Source organism: Cylas formicarius, unplaced genomic scaffold (genome assembly GCF_029955315.1).
Source record: "Cylas formicarius isolate icCylForm1 unplaced genomic scaffold, icCylForm1.1 PGA_scaffold_2__14_contigs__length_35257938, whole genome shotgun sequence".
NCBI lineage: Eukaryota > Metazoa > Arthropoda > Insecta > Coleoptera > Brentidae > Cylas > Cylas formicarius.
In genome coordinates, this window is record NW_026844319.1 from 31,705,313 (window position 1) to 31,725,078 (window position 19,766).

Genomic DNA, 19,766 nt, shown 5'->3' on the forward strand with positions numbered 1-19,766 from the left:
TAAATAGAGTTTACTGTTGTCTGGATTTGTTTTTTATTTATAATTTTATCTATAATGGACGTATTGTAGCCGTGGTTCAGTGCAATTTATCTAATGATATTAAGTTCTTTGTTGTAATTTGCTGTTGAGAGTGGCGTATTAAGAAGTCTGTGTATAAAAGAGTGAAATGCAGCCATTTTGTGTGTATAAGAGTGATTTGAGGTGTTATGTATGACTGTGTCTGTGTGTGAAGGTCTATGATAAATGTTATCAGGTTGTTATCGAAAACAAGCTATTATTTAAACTTTAATTGTCGACTACGTATTTAAAATATGAACTCGCCTTTACAAAAAAACATTACTCGAGTACTAAATGTAACGTGCGTTGTTGTCAATTCATTAGAATGATTAAATTATTGTTGTTATAAAAAAAAACACTATACTGACCTATCCAATTGAAGATATAGTGAATATTTATTGTCAACAAATGTAAAAGTTTGTAAACACCTGGGAAATCCCACCGGGATTATTGTTTTTTCAGCAATTTTCCGGTATTTAGACACATTCGATCGACTTACCAGGAATTTATGAATATAAAATAATGCCACATTTTGAGAAACGCGACAGCTCGTATAATTTAAGGCAGCTCCCATATTCAATTAATTTCCATGGTCCTTTTTTGTGTTCGAGGAATTGCTTATATCATAACACTTTTGTTTTATGCTATATTAAAAAATTGAAGAATTATTCGGAAAACAAATTGTAATAATGTACTTTTTACCGATCAAGGGCAAGGCTACTATCACCGATCGCGTTTGTTTAATTGTTTTCATCCGATTGTGACATAAGTTCAAAGATAGTCTCCTTCTTCCTTTCTTTTACTGGGCAAGCTTGTTATGGACACTTGCCCAACGCAAAGAAAATTTAAAATGGGACAGTAAAATTCAATTCAAAATCAATTTATATTATGCAATTTTAATTCGTTTATTTTTATTAACTTAACCATATTTCTGTATTATTTTCATCTTAAAGAATGAAAAATGTTAGCAAAATGTTCCTTCGACAGAATGTTCCTTGGGATACGCTGCTGACGTCATCGAAATTAGTTGTTTGTTTGGAGCTCGCGTGGCTGCTAGGAGAAGCCATTAAATTGCAATTATCCGATCCTTCTCTAGCTAGCTATTCGTCGTTGTCTTGGTACTCGAGGCAATGATCCACCGAAAATAGGTTTTTAGGGTTTTGAATCTAGAGATTCTCGCATACAAGGTGGACCGTTTAGCACGTTCACCGTTATCTAATGTATATTGTAGTAAAGGCTCCGTCAGAAGCCGAGACGTCGAGAAAGACCATAGTACCATTGGCATGCGGTATAATTACGTTGCCAATTTTTGTTAAAAGTTCATTTCGGTTCTTGTTTGTATGTGCCTCGGTTCATTTTTAAGAGCAAAATAAACATGCCACCACTTTAAAAGAAATGTATTTATTTTTTCAACGACGTCGTATCGCTCGTGGTTGCTCGTTTGTGGTGAAAAAAGTTATCTTAGGTTACTTAAGTGGAAGTTGAATTGGTTTGTTAAAAAAATACCTGTTTATTTTGCTCTCAAAAATGTACAGATGCACATAAAGATATGAACAAAAAAAAACGAATATTGACCTTTAAAAAAAAATTAGTAACGTAAATTTTCCACAGAGTGCTTTAAAATTTTGTTTTGGATTCAAATGTGTTGATACTCCCCTTCGAAACAGAAACTGGTTATTACTGAAAAAGCTTACTTTCTCTAAAAATTCCAACAGCCTTTTATAAAAAGCTTTCTCCAAAATTGTTGAGAATATTGACAACAATGCTATTCCTCTATAGTTAAAGATTTCAAGTAAATTACTCTTTTTGTATATCGGTTGTACTATGGTTTCTTTAAATATAGCTCGAAGTGTACCATCTGAGAAGGATTCGTTAATGAAACAGGTTAATGGATCGACAAGTAAATCAATAACGGACAAATAAGGGAACACGGTATTTCATCAAAACCTGCTGAATGATTTTTAGAACCGGATAAAATTATTTCCCTTGATCATTCGAATACGGTTCTTTCTACTAATCCCGTTTCCTAAATTTACGTTAAAATTTAAATCAAATCTCGAAGTTAGTCGCTTAATAGACTGTATACAGTTTTATTGTTATCAGTAAAAAATGTAGGAATGTTTGCCTCTTTTTTTATAACTGGTCAAGATGCCTGCGATATACTGCCCGAACATAAAATGATTATTGTATAATTTCTTTGCATCGGCATTTTTTTTTTGATATAGCTTTTTTAAAACATGTCGATATCTTTTGTATTCTTATAGACTTTGTACAAATCTTTCAGCAAACAACCCTCTTTGATAATATCTCTAGAAAACCATGACTTTTTATTAATTGTATCATCAGACTTACATCTCGCAAGCTCTTTCTTCTCTGGGCCCTCCTGGCGTCGCAAGGCAGCCCAATCTACGTTACTTAGTGATTTTACTTTTTCTTGGAGTGCAGAAAAAGATACTTTTTGCATGAAATGATCAGATATATCCGTATATATATAGATATTTGATCCGAAATCCTTCGCTTTCAACGCGACTGCAGAGTTTTTGGACCAACGGTTCAAAGATTATTTTCTATCTAACAAATAATAAAAAATTCAAAACTGCAAATGACAGTACATGGTATTTTCTTTGAAGAAGGCTGTAAAAAAATGAGCCTTTGGCAGTTTTAGAAACTCAGGGGACATTTAGTATGTTAATCCATCCTTTAGAGGTAAAATGGTTTGCCCAAAGCGCGTGTACCAGGAGGCGGATTACCTTTTACGGTTTCCTCCATTTGGCAAGACATTTTTACCCAGATATTCGCAAAAAATACTTTTAAGTGACGTTACGAAATGGTGCGCCGTGAACAGACCTTTACATAGTCAGTGATTTTAAGTCAAGGTTACGCAGTAAATGCACTAGTTGCGTATTTAGCGGCATTAATTGGGTGTATCGTTTCATTTCAAAATATTATGTTATTCATATACGCGAAAACGGCCGCACGTACAACCTATTTGTTTATAAGTCGAATAGCGATTTAATTGCCTTTTTTTTATATTGTTCTCAAGGTTTCGTCCTGAGCGACGACGAAAAAAAAACAAACTTGACGAAGTGAGGCACGTTGTCGGAGAACGACGGCGGGAGAAAAAAAATGGTCGTTTAATTCAGCCGCCGTTACAATAAAAGAGTAAATCAATCAGAAATTAGTAACAACGACAAGCGGTCTAATTACGATTGCTAATATCCTGTTTCTTTTGCCACTTTACACCGACTGGACTAAATCAGTTGATAATTATCGTGTCTTTTTTTTGTATTTGGCGCCAAATTGGAACAAACAAGACCTTCAGTTAAACTTTCAACAAGATTAATAAAAATTTCGCCTTTAAAACTTTAAATGTTATCAAAAATTCCTTCGAACTAATTAACAAGTTTAAAGACATTAAAATTCCTCCTGAGTCAATTCTAGTTTCATTCACAAACATAATAGACAATATTCTCACTCAGAGACAAGTCAACTCTATCATAAAACTAGACCTGTTAGATATTTTCATAGTTTGTTTAGACCAAAATGATATTGAATTTAATGGTCAATTTTATATTGCTAAAGAAGGATTAATTATTGGAAACCCACTTAGTCGACTACTTACAGAAATTTTCGTGGATAATGTAGAAAATATTATGTAGATGACGTTTTTGCTTGTTTCACTGAAACCACTGCTGTCCTTTTTGAATCATGTTAACTCCATACATAACCGTATAAAATTTATCATAGAGACGGACTTTTCCATTTTCCATAAACCCTCACACACGGACGCAATAACACATATGCTTTTATCCGCATACTACTTAATATACAATTTTCCACATAAAATGTCGAAAAAGAATTAAATATTACGACCCCTCTTTGCTAGAAAAGATTATAAAACAATAAAATACATAGGAGAACCGTATAAAAAATTTCGAAACATCTATCTAAATTTGGTCTTTGCTTTTCGAACTGAAAAGGACATATTTAAAAAAAAAACAATAAAACTAAATTACGAAAAACTCAAGTATCCGGAGTCTACCGATTGAAATGTGGATGCCAAAAAAATTTATGTAGGACAAACAGGTAGAACATTTAAGGAAAGATATAACGAACATAAAAGGGCGTATAAAAATAAAAGTTCGGATTCTAACTACGTCGTTCCTTTAAACTCCTAAATGCACAAGTTTGGCGATAATTTTGATATTTTACAAAATCAATTAAAAAGCAAAAAAACTAAATTTGTTGAAAGCTTTGGAGACGAACAAAATGAGATATTCGAATCTATTAATGACCAATTGGATTTAAATGCGTCTCCGTTGTTAAATATATATATATATATATATATATATATATATATATATATATATATATATATATATATATATATATATATATATATATATATATATATATATATATATATATATATATATATATATATATATCCTGCATCCAACTGGAATTCTGGAGACATTTCGTCACCTCACTTGGCATTTTCAATGGACTTATCAGATTTTTTAATATGACACGCAATATCCCGATTGATTTTTGTTGTTACTTATAGAAAAAAGTATGTTAACAAAACAGAAGTGAATAAACACAGAAAACACGATAGGCGGTATAATCTTTGCCCTATGTTTCCTGATAAAGCTTCAAAGTAATAAAACTTCAGATATATTTCTTTACTAAAACTAAAGCAGCTATGAAATATATTTCCTTACATTTTCGCAAAACACGAATACATTCGCTGACATGACTGTCAGAATTGGCAAACGTCAAAATTCAAAGCGCGGGAAATGTCTACGAAAACACTCGATTGCTCCCAAACCTGTGCGGTAAAATCTCGGAAATGTCCGAAGTGGCTCCGATTCATGGGAAACGAAACTGAAGTGGTAACGTGACCCTTCCCGCACGCTAGTTCGGTGGGTAATTAGGTGTTTTACAGACGGGGGTAGAAAAAATTTATTATTCTGTTTTCGTAAAAAGATTTTGTTTGTTTGTTATTGTTACTTATAGAAATATTTTTTATGTTTTTTTTAATGAGTGGTTGAGTTTGAAAAAGATTATACCTATCATCGTTTCTAATTAAATTATGGGAAAACCTTGAGCAATGGTATTAAACTGGAAACTTTTTCAAGAAAAAATATTTTAGAAAAATAATTTCGTCAGATCCTGTCAAACAGTTTTATTTTGTACCAACATTTATTAGTTATCTTCTAAACACTTTTAATTTATTAATAAATGCAATAATAAGTGTTACAAAAAAATTGCTGGAGATGAAGTTTCTAAGTAAATTGAATATGTTTAAATTAAGTTAAGTCTAGTGTAATAATAGTAATACTTCCGTCATGTTTTATTGTTGCATCTATAAAACTATTTTCCCGCCATATTTGTTAATGCTAATTTATGGTTTTTGGCACAACGAAACACCCTGTGTGTTGCAATCTCGACGCATATTCCTCTCTACCAGTTGTACTACGAGTTAAATTGCATATGCATATATTTTGCTTTGTTCACTGCATCCTAACGGCCATATCGGGATTATCTGTTGCTGCGAACACTTGTTCATCAATTGTTATTAAAAATGAGTTAAATTGGCAGATAATCTTCAATATGGCGTGTGTCACATCGGTACGCTAATATCCTCGAGCGATACCGATACTAATTGGATAGGCGAATAATTCGAAAGAAAAAGGTTTTCGCTTTTTTTTTTGTTGTCGTTTTTTAATTAGCTCGGATTGGTCGACCATCTATTCTGCCCGCACCCATAGGAGACAAGGTCAGTTTGAATTGCGAACTGTGGAAACAGAAATCCAATTACTGAAGAGAGAAAGCTGTCGCCGCTATTTATGTGTCGAATGGTCGAATTCGGAAGCAATCTACGCGCCAGGAAACTTACTTTGAAGTAACAATGCGTATTGTCTGTCACAAAGTCAAATATTAGGCGGGGCTAAATCACTTTTTCGGAAAAATGGAAAACCGAATGCGATAGTTTCAAATGATTTTTAAAATAACTTGAGTTTTTTTATTCCCCAAGCTAGAAACTTTCGAATCTTTATATAAGGACTAACCATTAAATTATCTATGTGCCACTAGTTTGTTTGAAAAAAAAAAACAAATTTTGAACTACACGACGCTTTTCCAGAGGACTTTTGGATACTTCACATGAACAATTGCTTGGTATTCCCATATTATTATTATTAGGTACAACCTTGAAGTAATTCTCAAATAGGTCTTGTTAATGAGAAATTAATGTTCTACCATTTTGCATTTGTTTGTATGAAACGTCATTCAAACATTTTTACCGGTAATAGCGATTTTCCGCTCCATTTTTCGAAAATCTCTCGCATCTTTTATGATAGAGAAAAATTATAAATATATTCATTATAAGCTTCAATTATATTGTTGGTTCTTTATATTAGCCATAGGACTAATCTGAAAACTAACCGAAAATTATTGAAGATCCTACAAGTTAAACCGAGTGCCAGAGAAACAAGTAAATTGACGAACACTGAATCTTATTACTTGCTTTGGATCCAGTAGTGGCCAGAAACAGACAGGTTTTTTAATATCTTCAAAAAGTGACATGTATTTTTCCTATTTCGACAATTGACAACCAGTTAATAATCTTTTATAACCTCCTCACGATTAAAAATGTGTTTTTTTATAATATGAATGATCGGACGAATGAATATTAATTAATAAAAGTTCTGTTGCATAAAATTATAGGCCCCCTTCTAATGTTTTCCCTCTAAATTGGTTTATAAGGAGTTCCACTGTGACGATCGCTATCGGTACAATATTATGACGATTTAAATAACTTTTTTTTAAATATTTCATTTGATACTTTTAATTTACTTAATAGTTTTAAATAAATTTAAACCCAAAAAATAGAATGCTTTATGATTTTAGAACACATCTGTGACTAATTTGGCAACTACCCGTCTCGCTTTGTGATTCAGGTATCAGTACAATATTTTTTGTATTTTATGTATTCATAATTAGTAAAGAAGTAATTAAAAACTCTTTTTCACTTGGCTACGTCACTCAATCGGATCATACATTAAATGTATAAAACTTTTTCTGTGTAGCTAACTTAAACGCCAAGACTCTCAAATATCGCAGATGAGACGCCATTTTGGTTTCTGTTGTAAAAAAACTCATCTATATGCTTGTCTTTAATGTTATATATTTAATTTTGAAATTATTAAATAATATTCTGTGCTTAGGAACGTAATTACCAAAAACGTGGTGTAAAAATTATCTATGGGTAACAGTGGCGGGTTTTGGTTATGCTATGCGAAGTGACATAGTGTTTAGGACGCTTACCTTTCGGGAGACTTAGTTGTTTGCCGTTTTCGCCATCGTGTTTGTCGTTGCCGTTGATCATCGCCGTCTCTCTCATTATGTCGTCGATTCTACACGCAATCACCAAACAAACTAACAGAATCTGTTGTAACTACCCGATAAACTTTCGAACGGCTATCGTACAACAACAGATTCTCTTAATTTATATTATTTTCTATCGTCTACGTCACGCCATTGAATGGCTCCTCCTTTTATCCGAGATCTGTTTCGTTCTGTCGCGTATCTTTGCTCCGCTACGGTCCGCTTCTTTCTCTCTCTTTGTCTTTTTCGATTTAGTCGGCCGTTATCACAGGGAATACGTAAAAGTGCCAAAACAAATAAGAGTCGTCTTCGTCCGTTTAATGAGATTCGCGGGTCGAAAATCTACAGAGTGGTTAAATCATTTTTTCTTCGATTTTGGTTAGGATATAACTTATGATAAAAGATTTGGACACGCTTAGTTGTGCGGAGCGTTTAAACCAATAAAACAGCTTTATTAACAAACTTATTTTCGCATTTCGTTTTGCCAAAAATGACTTTAGCGCTTATAACGTTATAACGCAAAAGTTACCAGGAGAGAACGAAACTTAAAAAAACTTTTAGTTGTTTAGTCCGCAGCAAAATTGAAAGCATTGGTTTACGTTTTTTCTTGAAAAAATAATACTGTTAATCCATTAGGTGATAAATTTGCTCCTCACTGACGTAAATAACAGCATTAAATATCATCAAAATCGGAGAGACAATTATTAACATATAAAATGGTATATTATATTATGAGTTTATTTGACACGAGCGGAGCGATTGTTTAATAAACGGGTGACTTAAAAAGTTTACCGAACGTGTTGCATACTATACTTTTTCTACGACCGTTAGAAATCATCCGATTGCTCCCAAACCCATGCGGTAAAATCCCGGAAATGTCCAAGGTGGCTCGGATCCGTGGTGGTGGTAAAGTGACGCTTCCTGCACGCTAGATCGGTGTGTAATTGGCATTTTACACACAGGAGTAGAAAAAAATAACTTTTTTAAGTTTGACATTTTTTACCTTGAAAATAATGCATGAATGAATATACTGGGCGAATGATCCAAGCAGTCTTATTCAACTTGGTATACAATGTAAAGAAGAAACTAAAGAATATCCTGTTTTCGTTTTTGGCCGGGGTATCCGATAACATACAACAAAACAAAGACTTCACTAAATGTGTTGAAAATCAAACTTTCAAAATTGGGAAGGTATTAAAAATCACTGACAGAAGAAACGTTTATAAATACCGGTTGCCATCCACGGCACACTCTCTGAAGTGCTTGTTTCCACGGCAATAACGGCAGTTTAGTTACGAAATCAGTTCAATCTAGAACTGGATATGGGCCTGTGTTTTGTGTTATCTTTGCTTTGAGCTGTCGTTTATGGGACATATGCAACGTAACATAACCTGAATCCCGAAGATGTTTGCTAATAATGATGCATTAGAAACCGATATATAGATATTTATCCTTGGATTCGTCTTTTACAGGGGTATTTAAAAATGTAATAAAATCTAAGGTGTTCCATTTAAAAATATTACCACCCTGTATGTTATTGAGTGACAATTGGAATAATACAAAAAAATTAAACATCATTTTACTGGAAGCAACTTTTACATGTAACTAACTATGTTCCGCGCCCTTTTTTTTCGTGAATCTGTCGATCTATCTATGGTCCATGGTTTAAAGTTTGATAAAATGCCACAAGGCATCAATGCGATGACGCTGACGATTTTAGTTGTCCTTGAAAGCACCACCAAGTAGTCAAAACCGCATCTTGGGTTCGACCGTAGCCATTTTTACCCTTGGCAAAGTACTCGTGACAACATTTGGGAATTGTTTTTGTGTTGCGATTTTTTTTGTTTCCTGCGGTTCTTGGACGTATTGTTGCACGTCACTTCTATACGGGATAAGTTTTTTACTTTTTAATGATCCTTTAACCGAGGAAATCGATCTCTTTGCAATTAAACCATCTGAATGCCACCGCATACCGCGATGAAACATCGCACGGCCGATGGTTTCGCGGTTAATTATATTCTCCGGAATTAATTTAACTACAATTTAACGTCAATTAAGGTATCGCGTTTTGGAACTGCATTTAAGAGCCGGTGCATGGTAACGATTTGTCATTAATCGGGTCTGGGATTACGAAAAAGGATCTCTTGTGCTCGAGATTGCTTTATCCTTGACAGTGGGTCGGTCAATTTCCGAACCTGATGCAATGTTAGAACTATTCGAGAAATAATATCGCTCTATCCTGTCCCAGGATCCGTTGATGACGTTTTTTATGAGCTGTTGGGAAATCACACAAACTTTTACGTAATTGCGACTTGATGCATTCTATTGTTAAATTAAATTATGCGTTGCTTACATTGTCGCGATGTACTTCGTACCCGATACAAAAGTCGCGCGAGATATTTCTCGGCAATAATCTGCAGAGAAGGTGATTGGCATCGTCATTGGCGAGCCTATCGAGCCCAATCAATTATCAATTATAACAATAATTATAATTTTGGTCCATTTTTGTCAGTTGCTATATTTAAATCAGCGTTTTACTTGCTTGGTTGGTTGCCTACTTTGCGCTTTATTGTGATAGCGGTTGGGACCGGGAAAACTCAAGCGTTATTTCGGCTTAAAGTAGTCTTTAAGCGTTGCTTGCTACCCTCTTATCATCCAGCGAAGGATAAGTTGAAAAGTGAGAGCGGAATCGAAGCCCCTCAGGTATTATTATTACTTTTAAATACGACAGTAAGCGCGCTAGATAACACTGTAAAATCTGTCATTCGAAAGTCTGTTACAATCCTCAACATCGACTTCGCTTGAAAGTTTAGAGCTCGAAACGAATATTTTCTCGAGTTGCGAGATTCTTAAACCAACGCACGTTTAATGAAACAACAATTACGGGTTTCCGACCGAAAACATATTCGAATTGGCGCGACGCATGCGCCAGAGTGTCTACGTAGCTGCATTATCGGGCGATTGTTGCGGCCATGTGTACGGCAACGAGCCTCGTCATCTCAAATTGAGTGTGTTCGCGGGCGAAAAATTCGGCCGTTTCCGGTTGGAAAATCGAATCCGGCCCGCACGAAAGGTAAATTTCTCGTCGACTCGTTTTTCCTCATGGAGAACTCAAACTCGGAAAGTGTCGTCCTGCCGGACATCTCCGAAGCCGAACAGCTCGCGAGCGAGCACGATGGCGGCGATAATGGCGACGCTATCGATACGAAGAGTGCGCGGGTCTCTACCGTTTCCGTTAGGCATGCCGGGGTCCCGGTTTCTCTGCCTGTCGGGAGTCTCATTACGAGCACTTTTAATGTTATCACTCAAGAGCAGATGCAACATTTCAAACCTATGCTGTGCGTGGACAATAACGGTTATTTGGCGACCGACGGTTCCGGCACGGAACTGAAAACCATCGTTATACAGGAAGATGTTTCGGGAAACGGTACGGTTTCGACTCCCGTGACTGTAACCCCGACGGTAGGTTCTTGGGGAGAAGCCGCCAGTTTACCCGTTCTGCCCGTAAGATGCAAAAACACGTCCGCGGAACTACACAAAGCCAGGTTCGGTTCGGGCGGACGAGGCCGTTGCATCAAATTGGGAAGTTCGTGGTACACCCCGAGCGAATTCGAGGCGTTATGCGGCCGGGCCTCCAGCAAAGATTGGAAAAGGAGCATCCGATTCGGCGGACGAAGTCTGCAGACTTTAATCGAGGAAGGTGGGAACGGTAACCTCAAAATAATGCCGGGGTTGTTATGTCTTTTTGCTTTCGTGTGCAGGAATTATTCTTCCGCATGCTACGAGTTGTACCTGCGCCGCGTGTTGCGACGACGAAACCGCCACCGGACCGGTTCGTCTCTTTACCCCGTACAAGCGGAAGCGGCGGAAAGAGAGCGACGGGGGCAAACGCAACGCCTCGAACGAGGAAGATAGCGACCAGCAGAGCAAGGAGGAGGCGTGGCAAAATCTGGCCGAAGGTTTGGATTCCAACGACTACCAACTGATTGATCCGCTCACGCCCGTGGATCCCATGACTCAGCTGAGGCGATTGGAAGATATCGTCTGCCAGATTAACAGACTAGCCGTCGATTGTCGAAGGTAATTTCTCTTACCAACAGTTAAGTGTTCTGGATTTTTGTTGTCTATCAGACACAATTGAAAAATCAAGCCCTTTTGAGAAAAAAAACTTGCTGAAAATGTCTATTGACAACTTAAATAGACGATCATAATATTTTTGCTTTTTAATTAATCTTATTGAACAAAATGGCGTTTCTGTTTTATTTGTTTAAGTTCATTGCACCTGCAGTCAGAAACGGTTTCTTACAGTTTTGGTGCATTATTTTTTTGCTTACAGATACAGGCTAGTTAATAAAAAAGTTGAAGATTTTTAAAAGGAATTCAAAACAATATTTTAAAATTGGGTGTTCCATTTAAAAAAATATATGATTTATTAGTCGCGTGTATACTACTAAAATAATTTTCTTTATAATTTTTGTATTTACTATTTTCTCATTAACTTGTGAAACTAATGAGTACATTAATGGGTGGAGTTACTCTCGTTTTTAATTGATATTGGCTATTCTGTCATCTGAGATTCGCGTTTGTTTTGTTCCTGTGCGATTATTGATATTCATTTGGTCAGAGTTTTTTTGAGATCCAGTACGATTCAAATTTATTTGTCATCAGTATCTCCAGGAATCTGAGTGACCAAGACTATGTGGAAAATAGAAGTGGTATATTCAGGTGGATAGAAAACAATTTTATTTCCAGAAATAAATTATATTCATTTAGATATGTTATATCATACCAAATATATATTTTAAAAAGAAAGACATATAAATCTGAAAAAAGTTAATAAAATTTTTTAAACCTGCAGAAAAATCTGCGAATCTAGTGCTAGTATAAATAAATGTGAATTTAAAAATTGACAGAAAAGTATTTATCGCAGCCTTTTAGAATACAATTCGAACAGAGCTGTTTTCTTAATTGATCAATCACACTTCTTTTAGTCATGGGATTCCGTTTTTCCCAAAATTGTTCTTTTTGGTAGTTTTAACATTAACTGACATTGTTCGTGTATTTTCTTTTTTTCATTTCTTTGTTGAGAGTTTAATTAGACAATAGAATTTGCGGCCTTGATATTCAAAGCATTTTCTACCCCTTCCAGTTTGACTTTGTTTATCTACAAACTTTAGGAATGTTCCAAGCGCGGCAATGGCCTCATTATTTTTGTGGAAGTCGATCCCCATAATTTTTAAGAAATCGTTATTGCAAAACGTTCAACTTTTGGACGAAGTTCCTTGTAGAAATCCAAAAGAAGTTTCATGTCATGTCGTTGAGGATGTTTTATCTGCGATTGAGGCAGGAGAAAAAAGTACAGGATTGACAAAGCTCTTGACGTTGATTGCATTATAATACATTCAGAGGGATCTAAAAAAAAATTGAATAAAAATTCAAAAATACTGGTGATGAATTTTATAAACCTAATAATCGTGACTTTAATAATTTTTAACGAAATGCTATTCACTATTATAACTTCCCACAGGTATTGATATAAATATAGAGATAAAAGACAGACGAATTTGAACAAACATCACAGATTGATTGACATCGAGCTAACATATAAAACATTTTGTGCCAACGGTGAAAACCATCCACCAAGTGCAACAGCCACAATTTGCTCAATGTTCGGATTGTCCAATGAAATTCCATAAATCAAGTTGAGTTAAGCAACTTTGAGATCAGTCTGGCAAATATGTAGTATGAAATAATATGCATGCGTGGAATGTGCATTAGTCTTTTTTATTTTCATAAGATTTGTGTAAATTTATTGATTTTGTGCAATGAAAGGAGTATCGACGAGTTGAAGGAGACCATGGGTAGGCAGCAGGACAAATTCCAGAGGGAAAAAGAATCCGCCATATTGGCGGCAAGAGTTGAGGCGCAGGTCGCAGCTTTGCAGCCCGAAGGCGCTGCAGACTCGACCCTACAACCTGCCATTGATAATGACAATCACAAAAAGGTTAGTGGTGTTTTAATAGTCATCATTTCTTTCTTACTTCCCTTTTTCTTCAGTTTTTATTTTTTGATTTTTGTTTCTTTTGTCTTCAGTTTATTAATTCCTTTCAGTGTGCAAATTGTAACAGGGAAGCGTTGGCCGAATGCTCGCTGTGCCGAAGGACGCCTTACTGTTCGACGTTTTGTCAGAGAAAAGACTGGGCGTCCCATCAAGTGGAATGCGTGAGGGGCGTGGCGTCGGACGCGGGACAACAACAATCGATTATGTTGATTGTCGAAAGTGCGGAGCAGCAGTAACAGGGACGGGCCCGTCCAACGATTTTATTTATTCTCCCAGAACCAAAAACACTTGTATATAGACTGGACCCTTTGTTTTCGAGTTGTTTTTTTTTTGTAATTGCTTTGGAAGTAAGTTATTTCCGAAAATAAAAAGATTGAATTTGATAATAAAATATATATTTGTTAATCATTGATTTTTTCCACACCATGTCCCTTTAATATTCATAAGAAAATTGCCAAAAAGCGAGACTAACATTTAAAGCAACGAATTGTATGAATATTCCTTTTGAACTTTTATTAAAGCACAAATAGACTTGTCCATCCCTAAAATTAAAGAAAAATAATATGTAAATACGTATATAAATTTCCGTAATTCATCAGTTGCATCTATTGTAAATGAGCAGTTTTTTTTTTAGATTATTATTAATGTATGTCCTTTCACCTAGCCTTGAAAATTGAGAGGGCAGTGCTATAAAAGTCGCTTTTGGTTTCCGATTTGAATTGTCACCCTTCGCTTTCGAAAAGTAAGGTTAGGTTATGCCTTCTGTTTGGTCAACTTACAAGGATTATACGGCAAATTATTTCCGGTTTAAATTACATACGGAAATATATTTTTGCCATAGAAAAGGTCTACTTAATAAATTCTAAATTAATTTCGTATCAAATAAAACGAACTTGTTGGGTCTCGATTTTAATTCGCGTTCGTTAGTAACATATTCATGGCGTATCTTCCGAAAAAGGGTTTCTCTTTTGCGGGAAACCATTTAAAACCGACACGTCTTCGTCGGGGAGGGTGAAGTCGAGATTGAGGTTATCTTCGAGGTGTTGCTTGGAAGTGGCTTTTGGAATGATCGCTATATTCTGCTGCACAGCCCATCTCAAGAGAACCTAAAAAAACCGCTGTTAGAAAAGAACAAGCATTTACATTTACGCGTGAACCATTATAACGTGTAGGATCCATGGGAACTAATTAATTTAAATTTTTTTACTCCGTGATATCAACTAAATAGAACAAGGTGTTTATGCTTCAAACATAATATTAACAATACCCTTAGATAAGAAATTGAAAAATAGAATTTTCTAGTTAAACTATTCTATTAAATAATATCACTCACTGAACATGAAAGCTATTGTTTAGACTATTTCGTGTTTGTTCTAACGAACCGTTTTTTACTGTTTTTGCACATAACATAATTTCAACAATCTCTAGTGTCTTAAGATAATAATTGTCCTATGTTGGTCGATGATGGGTGGCTGACCGACCACGAAAAATATATTTTCAACGATTTTTGTCTCGATGGTAACGAACAGTTTCTACGGAGAACATAAATTGGTAGGTTAGGTGTCCATCCAAACCATTTAGCTACTATGCCGATAATACAGGAACATGCGCATGAGCGAGATTTAAAATCTAGTTTTTAGCCGATGACGTTGCTGCATTTAAGAACCAGACAGGCTGACAGGACAATTTATTTTTTCAAGATCTCGTTTAATGGTTTGGAATAACGAGGTAAGTGTGTGTAACTCGCTGTTTAGAAAGAAAAGTGCGGAAAAAGCAGGTTCGTGAGTATCGTAAACATCAATACCGTCTGCGGCACATCAATTTTACCGTCATTGGACCACCAATTTTTATTTTTTTATATATAAAATAAACCTATCCTAAAAAAATGTAATTTTACTGCCCATGTATTTACTGCTATTGAAATTGCTTTTTTATTTAGATGGTACTAAGGTGGTTGTTTGAGAACGACTATTTTTTTGGACAAATTTGTTTTCGTTGGAAGAAGAAAATAAACATCCCGCATATAAGTGATTTCTGTTAAATCTTAAAATATTAATTTTCAGCCCGATATATGCGTATCCTTTTTGGCATAGCACGTATTTGTCATGCACGGTACCTGCGCAGGTGTTTTTCCCAGCTTTTCCGCAACTTTTTTAACATCTTCGTTTTGCAACAAGTTATCGTCGTGAGTTCCTCCGAGGGACGAATACGCCTCCAGCAAAATTCCCTCTTTCCTGCAGAGTTCCAGAAGTTCGGCAGGGTGGTAAAGAGGATTCCAAAGACCCTGCAACACGCGCGTTAGTAGCTTCGTTGTGACGTAAACGTTAGGGTTTAATGAGGAATAATTTGAACCAAACTATACCTGATTGACGGCGGGTTTGGTGCCGAAATCGTTGGCCAGCAGTTCCCTCAAATGTTTCACGGCGTAGTTTGAAACGCCGATGTTTTTCACAAGACCGTCTTTCAACGCCTTCACCATTTTCTGCCACCTCTCGGCCCTCAAAGCTGTAAAGTTCGCGGTCGCTTTGTTTACCCCCGCGCCTGCCCCCGGCCAGTGGATGAGATAGAGGTCGATGTAGGGAGTTTTTAATTTTCTAAGAGAGTCGTGTAAGGCATCGGTCACGTTTTCCCCTTGCTTCCACGGAGCTAAAATGAACCACGCATTTGTACTTGATGCCGAGAGGTTAGAAGTGAATCCAAATGCAGAACACACTCTTTATAGGTAAAGCGAAAGTGATTAGCTTTCCACTGGGCCACCAAACGTTCTTGTTCATTGTGCATATCAGACATCAGAGACAAAATTCAAAATCAAAATTAGTGGTCTAATAAGGGCCATTTATTTTCCAAATCAACAATGTTTGTGTTTGAAATTGTCAAAAAATCTACTCAGACCGCAGCAATCTATAAACAAGCAAGGAAAAAAGAGGCTTATTTCTCAAAAAGGCACATCACTTGCACTTCTAGTTTTTAGTGAGTGAAAATTGATATTCCACATTTTTTTAGATATGGTGTACAGGTTTGCTATACATCTTATGAACTAAGAAAACATTCGTCAAATAAGTCGACCATACTTAATATTCCGATTCCAAAGAAGAGTAATGTGTCTTAAAATTTATGTTTTTTTCTAGCAAGATTCAAAGAAACTTTGTGCGAAGCGAAAGGTCCCTACATGGCTTCTGGATATGTTGTTGTTGCAGATAACACTGTGTTTTAATTTAAGGGGAAGCTAGGCATATAATAGCCAAGTCTCTTCAAAAAATTTGACATCCTTCAGTTATCTCTTAATGTAGATAAAACAAATTAACTGTCTTTAACACCATAGAAATAGATTGCTTCCAAAACCCTATAAACAAAGTTCGATCTACCAAGTACCTAGTAATCATTGTCATTATAGCAAAAATATATTTAGCACCAAAATTTTATAATTGCCTTTCTGCGCAATTAAGGAATATCAAAATTAAAAATAATTTTAACAGAGAAATTAGTCTATGTCGTTGAGAATTTAGAACAGTTCTCTTTCTTTCTGTAGAAAAAAAATAAATGTTACTTACTGCTTCTTGCTTTACTGTTGCAGTAGAAATATTTACAAAATTTGTTTATACTGCACATGCAGGTGCTCTAGGGCACCTAGGTGCACTAGTCAAGTCGTTTATAAATGTGTTACTTTTAAGATTATCAGTTACATTATGGCAGTTTGTAATTAATTTGATTTGCTAAAAAGTATTATATTATGCAACCAGCGTGGAAAAACCATTTGAGTCATGAGTTTATTTGGCACGAGCGGAGCGCAGCTGAATGAGTGTTGAATAAACGAGTGACGTTTTTTCTACGACCGTCTGACCCACTGACATGACTGTCAAAATTGACAAACGTCAAAATTCAAGACATGCGGTAAAATCTCCGGAAACATCCGATTACTCCCGAACCCGTGCGGTAATATCCGAAATGGCTCGGATCTGTGGGAAACAAAACTGACGTGGTCAAATGACACACTGGATCGGTATATAATTGAGCATTTCACAGAAGGGCGTAGAAAAATATGTTTTTAGTGAATTAAGATATACATTATTATTGTTACTCAATCAATCAGCCCGTTATAGGTCTCTAAACCGTCAATATCCAAGAGGTACCGGCCCTAATACAGACCCTGTAATTATAATCATTGTTACTACCTATTTAATGCAATGGAATAATAATCTTTCGAATTTTTGGGTTTGAAGGAAAATTTCCTTCACAAAAGAATAAATTTATCAGAAAGGTAATTATATATTAACATATATATATATATATATATATATATATATATATATATATATATATATATATATATATATATATATATATATATATATATATATATATATATATCATGTGGAAGTCGGTTTTGGTTAGTTTTGTTAGTATATATCTTCATCAAGAATGTTATCGTAATTTTCTGCGTATATAGTAATTTAAAATGAAACAGCAACACGAATTAATTTATTTGATTATTTTCGACTTTGGAGTTTATAATTATAATTGTAACGTCGAATAAACCAAAAAGAAATGAAGAATGTTGATATTATGGAAGAACTTTAACCCAAAACGACTCAACCCTATTTATTTATAATCACTTACAAAATTTGGTCGTTATAAATATGTCGTTCCTGGTGAGATTGTATTTGGGCAGCAGTTCTTCCAGGGCGTTCCCGATATCCTCCTCGTTGTTGTAAGCTGCTGCGGTGTCTGTGAAAAAAGGGGTTAAAAGAAGTTACGTGATGGTTGGGCCAAGCGTTTACCGAATTGCCTGTATCCCGCTGCGAGAGCTTTGTCCAGAACGTCCTTGACTCTATCGGCTCCGGTAATTCGAGATGTTCCAACTAACACGTAAGAAAAGATTTGTCAATAAGCCAAAGCTGGGAAATCGGAAAATTTTAAAAAATCGTAACAAACTTCAACAAATTACATTATTATTAAATTAAAAGATCTTGAAGTTATTAGTTAAGAAATCTGTGACAGTAAACTTTTAATATAAACTTTTAAGCTTGAATTTGGTTTAACACTTAAGATCGATACCAATAATTTTGTATAGTGAGGAAGACTCCTATCAATATCCTAAGTTCCGTAGCCTCGGAGCAACAACAAACATATTTTAGTAATTGTAATATTGGCCAACATTTTTTTCTATATTTTTGAATGTAGGTCATTGCCAATAAATACCTGCTTTAATACAACAAATATTTAAAAAAATCTCTCTGATGCTCTGTCAAATATAAAATATTCCACTGCACTTGAATATTTAAATTCATATCTTTTTAAAAATTAATAGTAATTCGAAATATAAAAAACTCCCAAATGTCTTAACAATTAACTTATAAAAATTATTTGCTGCCTTTCTTCATTTTTGTTGTGATACTACTAAATTTTCAATGTTTCATCACGACACAAACTGGTATTGCGGCAAAAAATATTTGGTTTGCTGTTGTTTTTCTAATTAATTTTTTTTCATTCAAGAACATCGCATAATCTGTAAAACAGCGAATTACTATTACAAGGGTTATGGCATTAACCTTACAAAATGCTAGTGCCATAATACAAGTTGGTCGACACTCCTAAATCTCCATTAATTTTCTGCTTTTTCCGTTACTCGAACAAACATTTCTAATTTCTTCGCGCCCTGAAAATGGAGAACGTAGAAATGTCGGCGTAGAAGCAAATTGGTGAATGTTATAATTAATTTTATGTTTTCTACACTGAGATTTGCATACAACTACACATTTTAATCATTCACTCTTATTGAGCGTTCAATAAAACGTCACGTATCAGCGAGTATTAATTTTACCTCCTGCCACAGGTTTAATTTTAACGTAATGTCTGATTACTTACGTCCAATGGCGGGCATGAAATTGCCATTGTTGAGTTCGTATTTTAGATCCTTCGTAGATGTTGATGCATCGCTTAAAACGCCAGCTACCAAAGTTACGAAAACCAAACAGCTAGCTGTTGATTGAAACATAATTCGATGCTGCTGAAGATTATGAAGAACCACACTGTCGGACTGTTTCTCTGTATTATTTTGTGCTGCGGCGAACACACCGAAGAAATTTACATAATCTCTTCAAGGTTATCACCTTTCTACCAGAGTTCAGCAACATCCATGTTAGGTTCACGGTCGCAAAGGTTGTTGTTATCAATCCCCGATGTCTTTTATGTTGGGTGGTAGTTGATTGCCTTTTTTTCAGAAAAGTTTCCTCTTGCTAGTGCTAAGTTGTTGTTA

The 19,766-nt window shown here is 35.3% G+C and overlaps 3 protein-coding genes across 3 annotated transcripts in view; 1 reads left to right on the forward strand and 2 right to left on the reverse strand.

Annotated features, from left to right (window-relative positions):
- LOC132697876 (GTP cyclohydrolase 1) overlaps positions 1-7,579 on the reverse strand; it is a 32,404-nt gene extending 24,825 nt beyond the window's left edge. The window contains exon 1 of the mRNA XM_060663604.1: positions 7,390-7,579. Within this exon, the coding sequence (XP_060519587.1) occupies positions 7,390-7,465 (76 nt within the window). The 5' untranslated portion in view covers positions 7,466-7,579. The remainder of the gene's footprint in view (positions 1-7,389) is intronic.
- A 2,805-nt stretch (positions 7,580-10,384) lies between these two features.
- Positions 10,385-13,846, forward strand: LOC132697892 (deformed epidermal autoregulatory factor 1). Its single transcript, XM_060663634.1, has 4 exons — positions 10,385-11,149; positions 11,211-11,529; positions 13,282-13,453; positions 13,561-13,846. Exons 1-4 carry the CDS (start codon positions 10,552-10,554, stop codon positions 13,744-13,746), a joined length of 1,275 nt encoding a protein of 424 aa, XP_060519617.1. The 5' UTR covers positions 10,385-10,551; the 3' UTR covers positions 13,747-13,846.
- A 44-nt stretch (positions 13,847-13,890) lies between these two features.
- Positions 13,891-19,659, reverse strand: LOC132697893 (aldo-keto reductase Mvan_2161-like). The gene is made up of 7 exons (XM_060663635.1): positions 19,629-19,659; positions 19,376-19,570; positions 18,289-18,369; positions 18,128-18,235; positions 15,873-16,156; positions 15,627-15,794; positions 13,891-14,616 (listed from the first exon to the last, which is right to left on the reverse strand). Exons 1-7 carry the CDS (start codon positions 19,642-19,644, stop codon positions 14,446-14,448), a joined length of 1,023 nt encoding a protein of 340 aa, XP_060519618.1. The 5' UTR covers positions 19,645-19,659; the 3' UTR covers positions 13,891-14,445.
- Between the last annotated feature and the right edge of the window lie 107 nt (positions 19,660-19,766).

What these genes read in the sequence shown, in the direction of transcription:
- LOC132697893 (XM_060663635.1), bottom strand. An exon ending in AGCGGGATACAGGCAATTCG is followed by an intron (nt 18,236 to 18,288) that starts GTAAACGCTTGG and finishes CTTTTTTCACAG; the next exon opens with ACACCGCAGCAGCTTACAAC. An exon ending in TGGGAAAAACACCTGCGCAG is followed by an intron (nt 14,617 to 15,626) that starts GTACCGTGCATG and finishes CGGTTTTTTTAG; the next exon opens with GTTCTCTTGAGATGGGCTGT.
- LOC132697892 (XM_060663634.1), top strand. Translation starts at nt 10,552, where the DNA reads ATGGAGAACTCAAACTCGGAAAGTGTCGTCCTGCCGGACATCTCCGAA. An exon ending in GCAGACTTTAATCGAGGAAG is followed by an intron (nt 11,150 to 11,210) that starts GTGGGAACGGTA and finishes TTTCGTGTGCAG; the next exon opens with GAATTATTCTTCCGCATGCT. An exon ending in ATAATGACAATCACAAAAAG is followed by an intron (nt 13,454 to 13,560) that starts GTTAGTGGTGTT and finishes AATTCCTTTCAG; the next exon opens with TGTGCAAATTGTAACAGGGA.